The sequence below is a fragment of the Venturia canescens genome, chromosome 7 (assembly GCF_019457755.1).
Source record: "Venturia canescens isolate UGA chromosome 7, ASM1945775v1, whole genome shotgun sequence".
Taxonomy (NCBI): Eukaryota; Metazoa; Arthropoda; class Insecta; order Hymenoptera; family Ichneumonidae; genus Venturia; species Venturia canescens.
In genome coordinates this window covers 13,174,005-13,188,844 of record NC_057427.1, presented here as the reverse complement: position 1 = coordinate 13,188,844, position 14,840 = coordinate 13,174,005, and the positions used below count along the sequence as shown (strand labels likewise).

Below are 14,840 nucleotides of genomic sequence, written 5' to 3'. Positions count from 1 at the left end.
TATGATGGCAGCCGATGTACACGCGAGATAGATATTATTTAGTATATAAGTCGATAAGTAATGATGATGAGACCAATATGCAATGCGGCGCGCAATATGAAATTTGAGATTTAAGGGGTGTTTCACCCCCAGAATTTTTATTATCGGAAAAATCCAAAGATACGTCATCTCTAATTTTTTGCTCTTCAAAATGTTGTTTGTTCCATTGAAATCGAATGACAATTTTTTTTATACCAAAAAATTATGAATGTCAGGGGTGGTTTACCCCCCTGCAGTAAGGGTGCATAAGAAGTTGAAAATATTATACATAATATAATAATAGTATGACTCAGTTGCTTCAAAGGCTGCGCAAGAGGGGCCTATAGTAATAGTGTGTAGTGACTCTAGTATTATTGCGTTCGGCCAACTCTTTCCCCTTGCTCTGATAATTTTTATGCGTTGATATGATATTTGGTTTTATAGACGGCCTATTTTGATGTATTACATTTTTCACTCAAAGGAAAGTCTTTCCGCTGTCCCCCTCCGATTTTAATGAAACTTGAATATGTTATTCTACATCAAAATCTAAGAGACACGTATTTTTTTTTATCGGCGGAAAAATGTTTCTAGGGGGTGAAATCATCGCTTGAAGTTGAGACCTCCGAGGGGTACTTTTCAGGTTTCACCCATTTCCACTTGAGATAATCGAATGCACCCAAATGGATAATTACCTTAATGATAAACGATGAAAAATGCAACTGGTTTCACATCGGGGGGTTGCATAAGAAAAAAGTTATAGGGGTTGAAATTCACAAAATCGTTATAACAAAAAAACTATTGCACCTATCTCGATGAATTCAATTGCATTTTGAAGGGGGTAAAAAAATAGTAGATACGGGTTTTTGCGTTTTCCTCGCAAATCAAGTTAAGGGGGTGAACTACCCCTATGTATGTTTACGTTTAATCTCAATCAAACGACAGTAATTCTTTTTTTTCTTGTTTCCTCTCCTCGTAATACGTTTTTTCTTCAAATTTACAACAACAATGTTGCGGATATAACATTCAATGAACGATTTTATCTAAATGCCAACTTATTTATAGGTGAATCTTCAGATGGAAAAGTATTTATATCTGACTTATCGATAATTCTGACCGATTTATATTTGGCAATGAGATAATAACATAGGCATACGATAAGCGCTTACACATATACTCATATTCGTTCCGGTTGATAAGACCAAGTTTTGGGATGACGTATAGAAAAACTACATAGTCGAGTAAAAAAAAGTGTACAATATGCTTATATCTTTTATTAATAATATGTCAACAGTCTAACAAAATAATCACCATAGCGATAAATAGAAGCGAACATATAATGGTGTGCTCTATTAACCGTTGTAAGTACTGCAGTAATGATAATCATCGAAAAAGTGTTTAAAACATAGCGACTTTTTGCACCAGGAACAGCGAACAATAGCAACATTTTCACATCCTGGAACTTCACAATGTGAGTTGCAAGAATCTCCAAATGCAAAGTCTACAGGATTTTCAAAATTGGCTGGTTTTTCTTCTATGTAACCACTTTTGTACCAAGAATATTTGAAAAGATCGATATAACGTGGTGACGACAGTTGGTTATGAACGAGTGATTGCAGCTTTATGATATTGTTTCTCAAATGCAAATTAATATCATAATTCATCAAAAGACAATTATCAGAAAAATGTCTAACAAAATTTTTCCATATTCGGAATCCAAAAACATCGAGGGGTTGGATTTTTCCGGTAGTTCCTTTAGGTATAATCATTACTTTGACATCTCTATTTGAAGGTTTCACATCAAGTACAGCTTGGGGACAGTGTCCAGTCCAAGAATCAATCAGTAATAATGATTTTGGGCCAACTTTCGGGAAAAATACATGCTCCAACCAAATTTTAAAATGATCTGAAAATAGAAAAACGTATTATTTTTTCAATCGAAAAAATGTTTACACAAAAACAGTGGATGTAATTTATACCTGAAGTAAGCTTCCCAGACTTGGATACTTCTATGTACACATTATCGGGTCTGAAAAGCGTTTTCTCCACTAATGGACCAATCTTGCCAGTTGGTTCTTTTAAAACTAAAAATAGAGGAGATAGCAGCTTGCCTTCAGCTGATATAGTCGGCTGAATAGTGTAACTGTGAGTCGTAGAAGAGACTGATTGTACAAGACATTGTACTTGCTTTTCTCCTTCGATCGCTAAAGTTCTTCCTGAATGCATTTCTAGTTGGAAGCCACTCTGATCTGCGTTAAATGTATTTGACAATTCGTACGTTCTCATATTTTGCTTTACGTCATAGACAAATTTTTGACTTTGTTGTTCCAAGACTTTTCCATCTTCAATTGTTTTGGATGTAATGAATTTATTAATTTTTCTCGATACGATACGATGAGCTGCTTTGAATGAGTTTATCCACGTACGAGATGCTTTGAAACGAAAATCAGTATGCCCTACTTCTTTTTGAGCATGCAAGGCCCATTTTTTTAAATCGGAATCGTGCACTATTAAACCAGCATCCACAGCAGCTTTGAAATTTTCCAAAGTGTATCCACAAATTCGTGCTAATTTTTCTTTGTATGTCCCCCCCTTGTTCAAATTGTGGGCCCACCGCCGCAACTGTCGTATAGATTGCACTTTCTTGAACTTTTATTTAACACTGCCCAGACTTAAATTTCCTTTCTTCCCGCTGCGCCAATACTGAACGGCCCTTAATTTGTATTCGTAAGATAAATCTTCGTCATCACGAGTGCATGTATCAGGCGGAAGTTCTGGTTCATGCAAGGCGTTTGCCCACTCCTTATCTTCAACAATTTCCATTTCCCAATCCTTGAACGGTTCTTCAAAATCCAAAGAATTTTCTTCTACCACTTCAAAACCACTGTATTCGTTCATTGCAGTCAACAAAATATTTTCAAAGTTTTCTTTCAACTGTATTTCATCGTTATTCACTGGCGAATCCGGTAAACGCATAACTTCAAAAGTTGCGAGAAGCATTCTAATAACGTTCAAAGGATTTATCTTCATTTTGATTAATACTTGCAACTTCGTTTTAAATAGTCTCGAATTGTAAGGCACTTCTTTTGTGTAAAATAAAAATAACCGACTGTGGTGAATACATTCCGCGATCGCAGTTTTATCACTGCTTCTGCGTCGTATTTCAAATCTAATTTTGGGAGCGAGTCACAGACCGGACAGAGGTGACTCCGAAATAACACCGTCAAGTAGAGGGGGGAGATATGATAACTATGAAAATACGTCAGTATTTACGAAATTTTTGTGAAAAGTATAAGAAATACATATTTTTAAATTTATCTTGTGGTTTATTCATTATTAACTAATAAAAAAAATTGTTATTCGTAAAAGTTATCCAATCTATAATTTTTCGCGGAAAAAATAAATAAGTGAATTCTTTTAAACTATGGATGTAATTCGTATGAATACCGTAAAAAGTTACAAAAAATAAAGAATTCATAAAATGGTAGAATTTTCAACGGAAAAATTCGATTTTTTCCAATTTTCCTTGCTCAAGTAGATCAAATCCATTGTTTAAATAAATTTTGAATAGAATCTTTTAAGTATAACTAGAAGAGTCTCAAAATGCCTTCAAATAAAAAACAAACCATTAAGATTGGACGCATACTTTGGGTTCTATCACTTTCACCAGTTAGGAAAATGTAATTGCAGGAAAAATCCATCCATCTGTTGATATGTGGATGTTGTAAATTTGAAGAAAAAACGTATTACGAGGAGAGGAAACAAGAAAAAAAAGAATTACTGCCGTTTGATTGAGATTAAGCGTAAACATACATAGGGGTAGTTCACCCCCTTAACTTGATTTGCGAGGAAAACGCAAAAACCCGTATCTACTATTTTTTTACCCTCTTCAAAATGCAATTGAATTCATCGAGATAGGTGCAATAGTTTTTTTGTTATAACGATTTTGTGAATTTCAACCCCTATAACTTTTTTCTTATGCAACCCCCCGATGTGAAACCAGTTGCATTTTTCATCGTTTATCATTAAGGTAATTATCCATTTGGGTGCATTCGATTATCTCAAGTGGAAATAGGTGAAACCTGAAAAGTACCCCTCGGAGGTCTCAACTTCAAGGGATGATTTCACCCCCTAGAAACGTTTTTCCGCCGATAAAAAAAAATACGTGTCTCTTATTTTTCGATGGACTATAACATATAAAAAAATTATCAAAATTGGAGGGGAACACTAAAGTACCTTTCCTTGTAAGTTTAAAGAAAATAAAAGAAAAAATATTACAATGGCGCCCAACTAGTGGTACGAATTAACGTGCTTATGTCAACCAAGAAGAAAAAAGTTGTTATTGAACCGAAGCTCACCAGAGCATCACTCAAGCGGTACACAACACACGAAGCATCGCCTAGTCATAAGAAATTAAAAGTAACACGAAAACAAAATTTAGAAATAACAGATATTGTCGATATATTTAACCGTCCTTTGAATTCCCAAGATAGATCAACGAGAATGGATAATTGTATCGATCAACAGCGAGAAATCAGCGAAGAATGGGAATGCTTGAAACTAGAGCGAAAGAAATTAGAGAAAGAGAGGCAGTTATTCGAGAGATTACAAGCTACACAGATTACAAATACACAGAGGCCAGAAAATCCCGGCAATGTTCAAACACAAGCGGAGCCCGTCATCGGCGATCAGCTGGCTCACGGTTTGGTAAACCACATACAATATCTTCATATTAATATAAAAACTCCTCAGTTTTGTCAAAATAATAATCCTCTCGAGTTTTTTGAGGATATTGATAGATATCTGAGATTCAAGAACGTGAAGCGTGAGCATTCAGATGATTCTTTTATTGGCGCGGAATGAACAGAGATATAAAACGGTATGTTTTAAGGTGCGATTTGTTGTTGGTAAATTTTGTTTCGTTCAATCGGAACACCCTAATGATTTGGTAACGATCGACTTCTATGGTCCGTTACCAAAATCGTCTGACGGAGTTCAATACATATTCGTGGTTCTGGATGTGTTTTCTAAACTTGTAAAATTGTGTGCAATTAAACGAGTAACAACTCGCATAGTTTTGAAAAAAATTCTTGAAGATTATGTTCCAAGCATTGGCAAGCCTAAGAGAATTTTGGCCGACCACGGATCCCAGTTCACCTCCGCTCTTTGGAAAAATGAATTTTAAAAGACTAACATTCAGGTCATACATTCCTCTATTCGTCATCCCCAATCTAACCCCACTGAAAGGATTATGCGGGAATTAGAGAGATTCTTTCGTACATTTTGTTCCGATCAACACACCAGATGGGCTCGTTACCTCAATAAAATCGAAGAACTTTTGAATTACACAACCCATACGAGTACTGGAATGATTCCCTTCGAGTTGCATTACGGTAAGAAAATCCGCGATGAGATATCGGACCTCGTTTTCTTTCCACCTGATCACGAAATTTCGCACGAACGAATGATTCTTTTCGCCAAAGAGCAATTGAAAAAGAAGTTTGAATCACGAAAGGAACAGCAGACTGGTAAATCACAAGTGGTTGAATTGAATGTGGGGGATTTAGTCTTGTTGCGAGTGCTACACCTTTTTAGTCTGAACGATCGTGTAGTTTATAAATTTTTCCATTTATATGAGGGCCCGTATAAGATTAAGAGGGTCATGGGCTCTAACGCTTTCGTTCTTGAAAATCCAGAGACTCAAAAAATAATTGGTACTAATAATCGAACGAGCTTACGTAAATATTATGTCCAGAACAGTGAACCCCTGGCCGCCGTTGATAGTGGTGGTTTAAATTGAATTTTATCACCCTATTTGTTCGCATTTTCCATTTTGCTCATTTCTCTCTGTTCTCCGACTGTCTTCGAACAGCAGAACAATCGCAGGACTCAAATTAGTCCTCATTAATATTGTTATTGGACGAAACGTAATTTTGTTGAAATCTTAGTTTTAAGTGACCTCTGTTATAGATGAGAAATTTGTAATAAATTAATATATTGATTATGTTGTTATGCATTGTAAAAAAAAAGGTCAATCTTTGCGAGCAAGGGAGTGTGAGACCGAGTGAATGTCCAATCAATTGTTAGGACGAGATCCTTCGAGGGATGGAGTCGGGATGTGTGCTTTGTAGCATGAATGAAAATACGTTTTATCATTTCTACTCCGGTAATATTATGTACCGTCTAAGAAATTCGGGGGATGATGTAATGAGCGTTTTCCATTTCAATTTTGCGCCTTCTTCGTTAGAAGAAGAGTGAGAGAGTGGGGGGATCTCAGTCAAGCGCTGCAATCTCCATCGACCGCTTCCCCGTCAGAAGTCGATGAGTCGTCGATACGAATCAATCAAAAATCATCGAAGAATTCCTCACCGTCGTGACGGCTGGCGTCCTTATTCTCTTCGTCGACAAAATCCCGGCCGGGTAAAGCCAGAGGCACGACATCAGGTGGGAAATTCCAAAGAAAGAAGAGACTCTCCGACGCATCAAGAGATGAATTAAAGATACGTATCGATAAATATTATTGGGTATTATTGGGCAAAATGGACACTTAAGGATTTAAACAAGTTCCATTGATGAGCATATGGTTTTTCAACTATTTTTGAGTCCCAAAATTGATCCCCAGTCCTTGTTTCCCGAATTTCGTAAAAAAAAATTTCGGGGCAAAAAGAACACAGCCCCTCAGAGGCATAAAAATCGAAAAACCGACATTTTTCGAAATACAGCCGCTCTGAGGGACTGTTCCCGAATAGATTCTCAACTCGGTAATATGGGAAAAGAAATGGGACCACTCAGGCTCCATTCCTTGGATGTAAATGAAAAAAAATGAGTCAAATCTTATATCCCATTTCTGTCATGTTTTTGAGGAATGCAAAAAATCAACTTTGGGTCCATCGTGCTGGGGTATATTTAGTGTTCGCACTATATCGGACTCCCACCATCGATTCATGGTCCTAGTTTCCGGAATTTCTTCAAAAAAATTTTCTAGGGCACAACGGACACAGCCTCCAAGAGGCATAAAAATCGAAATATCGAAATTTTTCGAAATGTAGCAGTTTAGCAGACAGAAAAAAAGCTCACCAAGACAGCCGAATCCTCGTCTTCTGAAGATGTGTCTTGCATTTTTTGCGAAGGCATTTTATTCGTCGTCCTCCGAAGATTGGATTTACTGTGTAACATGCAAAAAATGGGCACACACTTTGTGTACAGGTGTTGAAGACGAAGATGTCAGCTATGAGTGCGATTTTTTGTAAAAAATGAATAAAAAACCTTTTTTCCTTATTCGTACTTTGATTACTATTGTGGATTTTAAAAATAAGTCAAAAAAGCGAATGCATAGTGGGAAAGTAGTTTGGGATCTATTTTGCTCTGAAACTTGAATTGTTTAGGGATGCCACCATGGAATTCAACAATTTACCATGATTTATGGTCAGGACATGATTTGGAACCGAAAAAAAAAATTTATGCATTTTATGAAATTTCAGTTTCGGGAAAGTCCGTTTTGCTCCATGTCTCCATTTTGCCCCATATTACCCTATATATAGATTAAGTTTATATCTCCATCGAAAATTGAAAAACGATTGTTTCTCCAACCGAAGATTTGTTTGCGTATTCTCGATCTAATTTTGTTTTATAAAGCTCGTTTACGAAAATAATTAGAATTATGAAGAAATAGGTGTCATCATAGGTTGATTGCCTATAAAAATAGGGGACTAAAATTGTTCTTTAAGTTTAAAGAAGTTTAAAGAAAATAAAAGAAAAAATATCACAACACTCAATTTTTGTTCAAATTGTCTCCAGGACCACGCTCCTCTGTTCAAGCCATTTCCGGCATTCTTCTCTTATAAAAAGAGTAATAGTTTCTAATTAGTTAATAAACTTTCTTTCAAAGAAGCTAAACGTCAGTTTCACAATAGTAAAAAGGCTAATATTGCTTCCCAGACTTTCGATATCCATCAACTTTTAAATCTAATTCTCATCCTCAACCGAAGTCCAGTACTTCATCTTGAGTTCTAAGAAACTAGAACAAAGAAAAACTTAATTATCCTCTCACAATTATCTAAAACTCCTATAAATTATAAAAACAACAATCTCTGCTTTCGAACTTACGAAAGCCCCAAGTTTAGTGGGCTAAGTGCTTCGGCTGCTTCTTTCCGGGTTTAACTCAAATTTAATCAAAGTCCTCGTCCTCATGGTTTTATCCATCCAAATTCCGCTAATTTGCTATCGACCTAGACCCTTATCTCTAACTATTTCCACCAATTCCAATCATGATTCTGATGACGCCATTAATAAAGCCAAAAATTAAACCATTAATAAAGTTATTTTGTAAAAGTTCCCAGAATCTCAGAGTATTATTGGATGCATTATTGCTAGGGGGGAGCAATTATGAAAATTGGGAGCAATTAAGGAATATTAATATTCCTATTTAACATTTATCTTGGATCTTCCATGAGACTAAATTACAGTCTTCTATTCATATGTTTTATTTTTTATCTATTTTCTCAGTGTTTCCCTTAACCCTTTTCTCTTTCTTTTACTCTCTTCTTATACATTTAGTACTTTTGTATCGGAGGGAACATATATTTCTTAGTATACATAAGAGCCATTTCACCTAGGCCGTGACTCCAATTATTTTTTATTTTTCTTATTTTTATTATATAAAATATTATTCCATGAAAGGAGTATCCACACCAATTGTTAGATTTTTATCTCTTCTCTATCGAGCGTTATAATTTTCGAAAAAAACGTGGGTTTTGGAAGTTTTGAAAGCATTTAAACCCGGACAATTCGTGAACTAACTGAGATAGCAACAAATATCACAATATCATTTTTTTGTGTTTTGAAGAGCACTTTCACTTAAAAATATGAAAAAAATTGTAAATTGACAATGTCAACGTTTTTTTGAAGTTGCTTCTAAAGTACAAAAAACTTTTATAAAGGTGAATGCCATTTTTTATTTTTTCTAAAAAATTCTCTAAAATAGTGATCCATTCTACGATTTATAATAGTAAATATATATAAGGGGATCACCCCGTGTGGTAGCCTAATTTATTCTGGGTTTTTTCGCGATTTTTTTGCGGTGAGGAAAAAAAACGACTTTTGTAATTTGAAGGGTTTATTCATTGGCATTTCAACTATGTGAAAGAATTCTTTTACTATGATATCATGGGTAAATTCGGTGTAAAGCTACTCTTCAACGACCCATATATATTTCTCTATGGTCTTCACGATTCCGGGGGATTGGACAAATCTGAGATCAAAAAACCAAACAGCGTTTTGATTTGTAAAAACTTGAAGATCCCTATATCCCTTAGACGCTTAGCGTAGGGATTTCTTTTACCGACTGCGTAACCATCTTGCCTCTGCTACGATACGGGCCGTGTTCCGATATTGACTGTGAATACTGCGAGCTGCGAATACGTGCTTTGGTATAGAACTTACAGTACTCACAATCGATATCGGAACACGGCCACGGTCTCGGCGTAATCATAAGTACGATGTCCGATGAAGTAAAGAAAAGGAAGCTCATTTGGAATACAAAATATCTAATATAATGCTGTCCTGAATTAGCTGCACTCATTAATTTTGACTATACGTTTACACGGCGCTCTTAGGCCTGCTACACACGGTCAATAATATTGCGCAATATAGGTGATTGCACAATATTATTGAACGTGTAGATGTAGTATTGAAACATAGCGCAATCATTGAACAGAAGTTTGAGCTATCTTAAATTTATGGCGCACTACACACCATACAAACTTATTACCGTGTGTAGCGGGCCTTATTCCAGTTTTGCTATATCAATGTAGATATACAAAATACATATTTATTGATATATATAAATATACTCGTCTGTATATACAAAACCGGAATAAAAGTGCCGTGTAATGGCTTCTGCAGACTGCGCGCGATGAGTGATGAGCGACGAGCGATAGCCAATGAGAGCTCTGATGTTCCGGACGATGGCCAGAAAAGCAGAGCTCTCATTGGCTATCGCTCGTCGCTCATTGCTCATCGCGTGCAGTGTGCAGAGGCCATAAACGTAACGTAGTCAATGACAGCTCTGTCGTCTGCTGGTCACAGTGGTCACACCGACAACAACGGCACCTTCAGTTATCTCGGTTATCTCTCTAAAATCACATTGACTAGTACTGACCTCTACAGTAAATGTCGAAATCACAACATTCTCTTATTACTTTATTCAAAATTCTATGTCTTGTACTTTGGCACAGTTTATCAGGCCAAACAAATTTGTTGATATATAATTTGCGATTATAACCCTCTTATCAATTGGAAGCAAAAAAATTATCAAACTGATTTGCGCCGAAACGCTGCTTCGTACCGATGATTACTAAGCTTACAACGTTTGTTCTCTATCTACAGTGTAACCGAATGTACGTTGTTGACATTAGTTACAGTCATGTTTTCGAGGTTAATCCGTCAAATTAATGAAAAATGGTTCAAAATGCAAGAACAAACGTCTCAAAGTGTCCAATCGGCACGTGATGCTCTTATGCGAGGTGGAATTATTGTAATAAGCGCTGTCGTTGTCGTCTGGATTTCAATATTTCTCTACACAGCATTTTACTATGCTTACATGCCCAGCATGTCATACGTACGACCGGTTCATCTTCAATTCAAGTGAGCTCCAATATCGCTTTTCAATGTTTTATCAAAATTACGAACACCTTTGAACTTGGCACGTTTTTTGGACGCTAAAATTTATTTAGAAAATTGAGATATACAGTGAGCGACGAAAGCATTTTTACAGAGGGCATTTGTTTTAACATATCCTCTGCACAAATACTTTTGTCGCTTACTGTATATATGTACAAAATTTAACGAATCACATTTTTCCTAAAATATTGGTCATCGTACTTTTATCGCTTAAATGTTAAATAATTGAAAAAACATTGACGCACAAATGAGCAAATTTTTGGAACATGACAATATGCATTTCAGTAATCTGAACATAGTAAAATATATTTCCTCCCAATATTTTTGAAATTATTCAAATCTTTGTACCAAATATAATCCTATAGAATACACAGAAATAGAAGTTCAGTTACATCTGAATGGCAACTTGAAAAATGTATTTATTAAGAAATACATCAATAATTCAGTACTATACATTGAGAAGAAGATTTAATTATAATTTGAGCAGATTTAAGAACAACTCTCGAAGCAAACCTTTCCTAATCACAACCATACGAAAATCATGTTTTCAATCATTTACATCTGGTTTAAAAATAATAAATTGAAAAATAAATATAAAAGGAACTAGCATGTTTCTTTTATGAACTGACAACTTTTTTCCACAGAGCCTGTGATAAAAATAAAGGCATCTGCAGTTATCCTTCGGCTCATGTGCAATTAACAAAGAAGCAACAAATTTTAATGGTTGGGCAGCCCTATAAAGTTAATTTAAATCTTGAAATGCCAGAATCTCCAGCCAACAAAGAACTTGGTGAATATTTTTCTTGGTAAACTAATGAAAAATTTAATTCAAAGAAAAAAGAAATATTCATTGCCTAACATGAAGGCAACTGAGAAATATTTGTTGTACGTTCATACGAAAGTAGTATGTTCAGAAACAATTATGCAGAAAGGAACAAAATACAAAAACTGTTTTTCAACACTTTTTTGTATTTATAGGAATGTTCATGGTATGTGCCCAGTTGAAAAGTCGGGATGGTGTCCTAGTGGACAAATCCTGCAGGTCAGCGATGTTACATTATCGTAGCACTTTACTCCACTTGCTGACAACTTTTACATTTTCGCCAATGCTGATATTCGGATCTGCCGAAGAGAAACAGTATGTCACTCTTGAATTATTTGGTAACTTTGAAGAGGATCAAGTAAGTCAATTTTTCTTTTTATAAAAAAATTGTAAACAAAGCATGCACTCTGTGTACAAACCTTATTTATTTTCGATAATCTGTTTGTTTACCTACAAAATATGATTTATTTCCGCAAATGAATTAGCACAAATCACGAATTTATTATATCATAAAACATGAATTGTTTGTGATGAGAGTTCAGATTAAAACGTTGGAAATTATAATAGAGACTTCAATTTCAATTGACAAATTAACTTATACGTTTTCGTTTCTCGTTCATATTTTTATCAGAGTCATCCGGTGACAGTCGTTCATGTAGAAATTCAATCACGGCACATTGAGTTTTACTCCGCAACGTTAGGAATAAACGCTCATCTCTCAGGTCTTCGTTATCTGATGTTTCATTGGCCCATTTTATCTGCCATTGTTGGCATTGGTACGAACCTGTTTTTCATAGCACTTGTATGCATACTTTCGTATTTGCACTTCGCCTATGAGGAAACAGCAGGTGATGCGGGATTTGAATATGAGAAGGGTGACAACATAGAGAAGGATCCTAAATCGGACAGTGATTGTGAGTATGAGGCTTTGATTTGATCATTTTCAGCACTGTCAATTCATTTTCCCATTTTTTAACGTTCCAATATATCATTTTATCGCTCTATTGCAGTTTCATGAATTTTAATTAATTGAAAAAATGTTATTTTTCATTTTGAATGATGGAGGACTTGAATTAATTTTAACAATGATCCTGATTATCGAAAATGATGTATAGTTTCGCTGGACTCGTCTTCGTTGGAAGATACATCGCTAATGGAGGCGAGTAAATCAAAAGATGAATCAACGAAATCTTCGAATCCATCAAACGAACCTCGATACATACAAGAATTTGGTGCAGATTATGAGCGTATAAGCGATACCGAAGGTTGAGAGGCAGCATTTCGGTAGACAAGAAATATTCTTTACAAATTATTTTCGACTCATTACACATCGATTAGTAATATTTTGGATCGAAACATTCCATCGAAGAGTTCTTGGAGCACGATCTCCAAATTGAACATATGTGAAGCTTTTTTTTACGTATTAATTGTAGTATGAATTGACTGCTTTGTAGAATCATCCATATTATTTGTACATACGAACGATTCTATGAGGAAAAAGAAGCGTACAATTGAGATTTGTAAATGCAGTTAAGTATTGTATAATTTTGAATAAAAATGTTTGTTTTTATTTAGATGACGGAAACGACGTTGATCCTTCATCTAACAATCTGTTCTTCATTTGCATTTCAATTCATCTGCACTTCCGACGAATAATTACTGGAACTTTTAAAAAAGGAAAATGAAAGGTCAACTCATTTACTGTCCACGGTAAAAGCGGAAAGAAATATTCACAAATTGAACTCGATTTCATTCATTCTTCGTCGGAACTGGTTGAACTCTCGTATCAAAATAGCACGCAAATCAAATTACTATTGGCGTTTTGTGAACCATTGTGAGATCGATATTTCTGGAACTTTTTCACGAAGATGTGAAATGATTCACTTCTGCCATATGACAGTGATCGTAATTGAAAGAAATTTGTTCGTACATCGTATACTTTATTTTGTAGCAACAAATGAAAGCATTTGCTTCTTTTTTGTTTCTTAGGTGACAATATCACGAATGTACGAGGAATGAAACGTCTTGGAGTATAAATGATGTTTTACCAAGTAAAGAAGCTCCGTGGCTTTACCATAGAATGAACTTCTGTACGTGAAAATACGATACGAAAGGAAGAGAAGGAGGTTTCTATATTTTTGTTTTCTCTTACTCTTTTCCATCTCTTTTTTATCTTTCCTCTCTCTCACTCTCTCATTTCCTCTGTTCATCTCTTCTTCTCTTTCCAGCGTTTTTTACTTTTCTCTTTCCCCGTCTCTTTTCTCTCTCACTTACCGCCGCTGCTGCTTCAGATGCTGCGTTCGAATGCGTACGATGAACCGGTTTTCTGACTTTACCCACCCATTGTGAAATCGCTCTTTCTCTTTCTCTTTCTGTTTCTTTTCTTTATCCCTTCCTTTGTCCTTTCCTTATTCTTCCGTAACTCTTCCTTCTCCTTCACTCTCTTTCATTCTCATTTCTTTGATTCTTACAAGAGGGTGGGTGAGAATTCGTGTGGTTCGCTTGTGTTTTTCTTGGCTCGTTACCCAAGATTCAGACAGGTGTGCAACAGTCGAGGTGAGCATAGCTCCTTCGCTCCCAGCGACTGTTATATTCATTTACCGAGTCATATCTGTGCTTTTGCGCGGCATGAAATCTCTCTTTCTCTCTCTCTCTCTCTCTCTCTCTCTCTCTCTCTCTCTCTTTATTTTCACAGTAAAACTCTACACACAGCGGGCTGTATTCAAATTATTTACAGCTCTGTATACTGCGGTAGATAAAAATTGGTTACGAGCCTTTTTTTTATGACTATAAAAATATTATAAAAATCATAAAATAAGTTTAACGAATGTTTCTTCGCGTTCATCTAAATTTTAAGGTTACCTCTCCAATCAAAAGTAGAAGCATAGTAGTATGAAATTTTTGTCACATTACCATATTAATTAACGAATAAGAGTAATTTATTATACGAAATGTTCATTATACTCGGCCTCAGATCAAGTGTGTTATTTTTTCGTCCAATCGAAAGAATTAATTTTGACTTTTTTTTTAAGGACATATTTCTTTAATGAAATTCGTTTTTTTCCTATGATCATGCACTTTGGGAACGTCCGAGGGTCTTAATAGAATGTAGGGAAATCCAGGATTTAATGGTTCATAGCTTTTCGTAGAGGGATCCAGCAGCGAACGTATGCAGATATCCTCTAACTAGACTTTTGGCAAGGCCTGCTCATGCATATTTTATCCATGCACGACGCGCAAATTTAAGCTGACTGGATATAACGTTTGGGATAGTAGAGAAAATATCCCTACAGTTATCCTGCCATGTGCCTTTAATCCCGAA

General features: G+C 35.6%; 1 protein-coding gene across 1 annotated transcript; it reads left to right on the top strand.

Moving 5' to 3' along the window:
- Positions 1 to 10,053: 10,053 nt before the first annotated feature.
- On the top strand, positions 10,054 to 13,092 carry Seipin (lipid droplet biogenesis associated protein seipin). Its single transcript, XM_043423467.1, has 5 exons — positions 10,054 to 10,659; positions 11,340 to 11,485; positions 11,674 to 11,876; positions 12,150 to 12,432; positions 12,634 to 13,092. Exons 1-5 carry the CDS (start codon positions 10,439 to 10,441, stop codon positions 12,786 to 12,788), a joined length of 1,008 nt encoding a protein of 335 aa, XP_043279402.1. The 5' UTR covers positions 10,054 to 10,438; the 3' UTR covers positions 12,789 to 13,092.
- Positions 13,093 to 14,840: the final 1,748 nt, after the last annotated feature.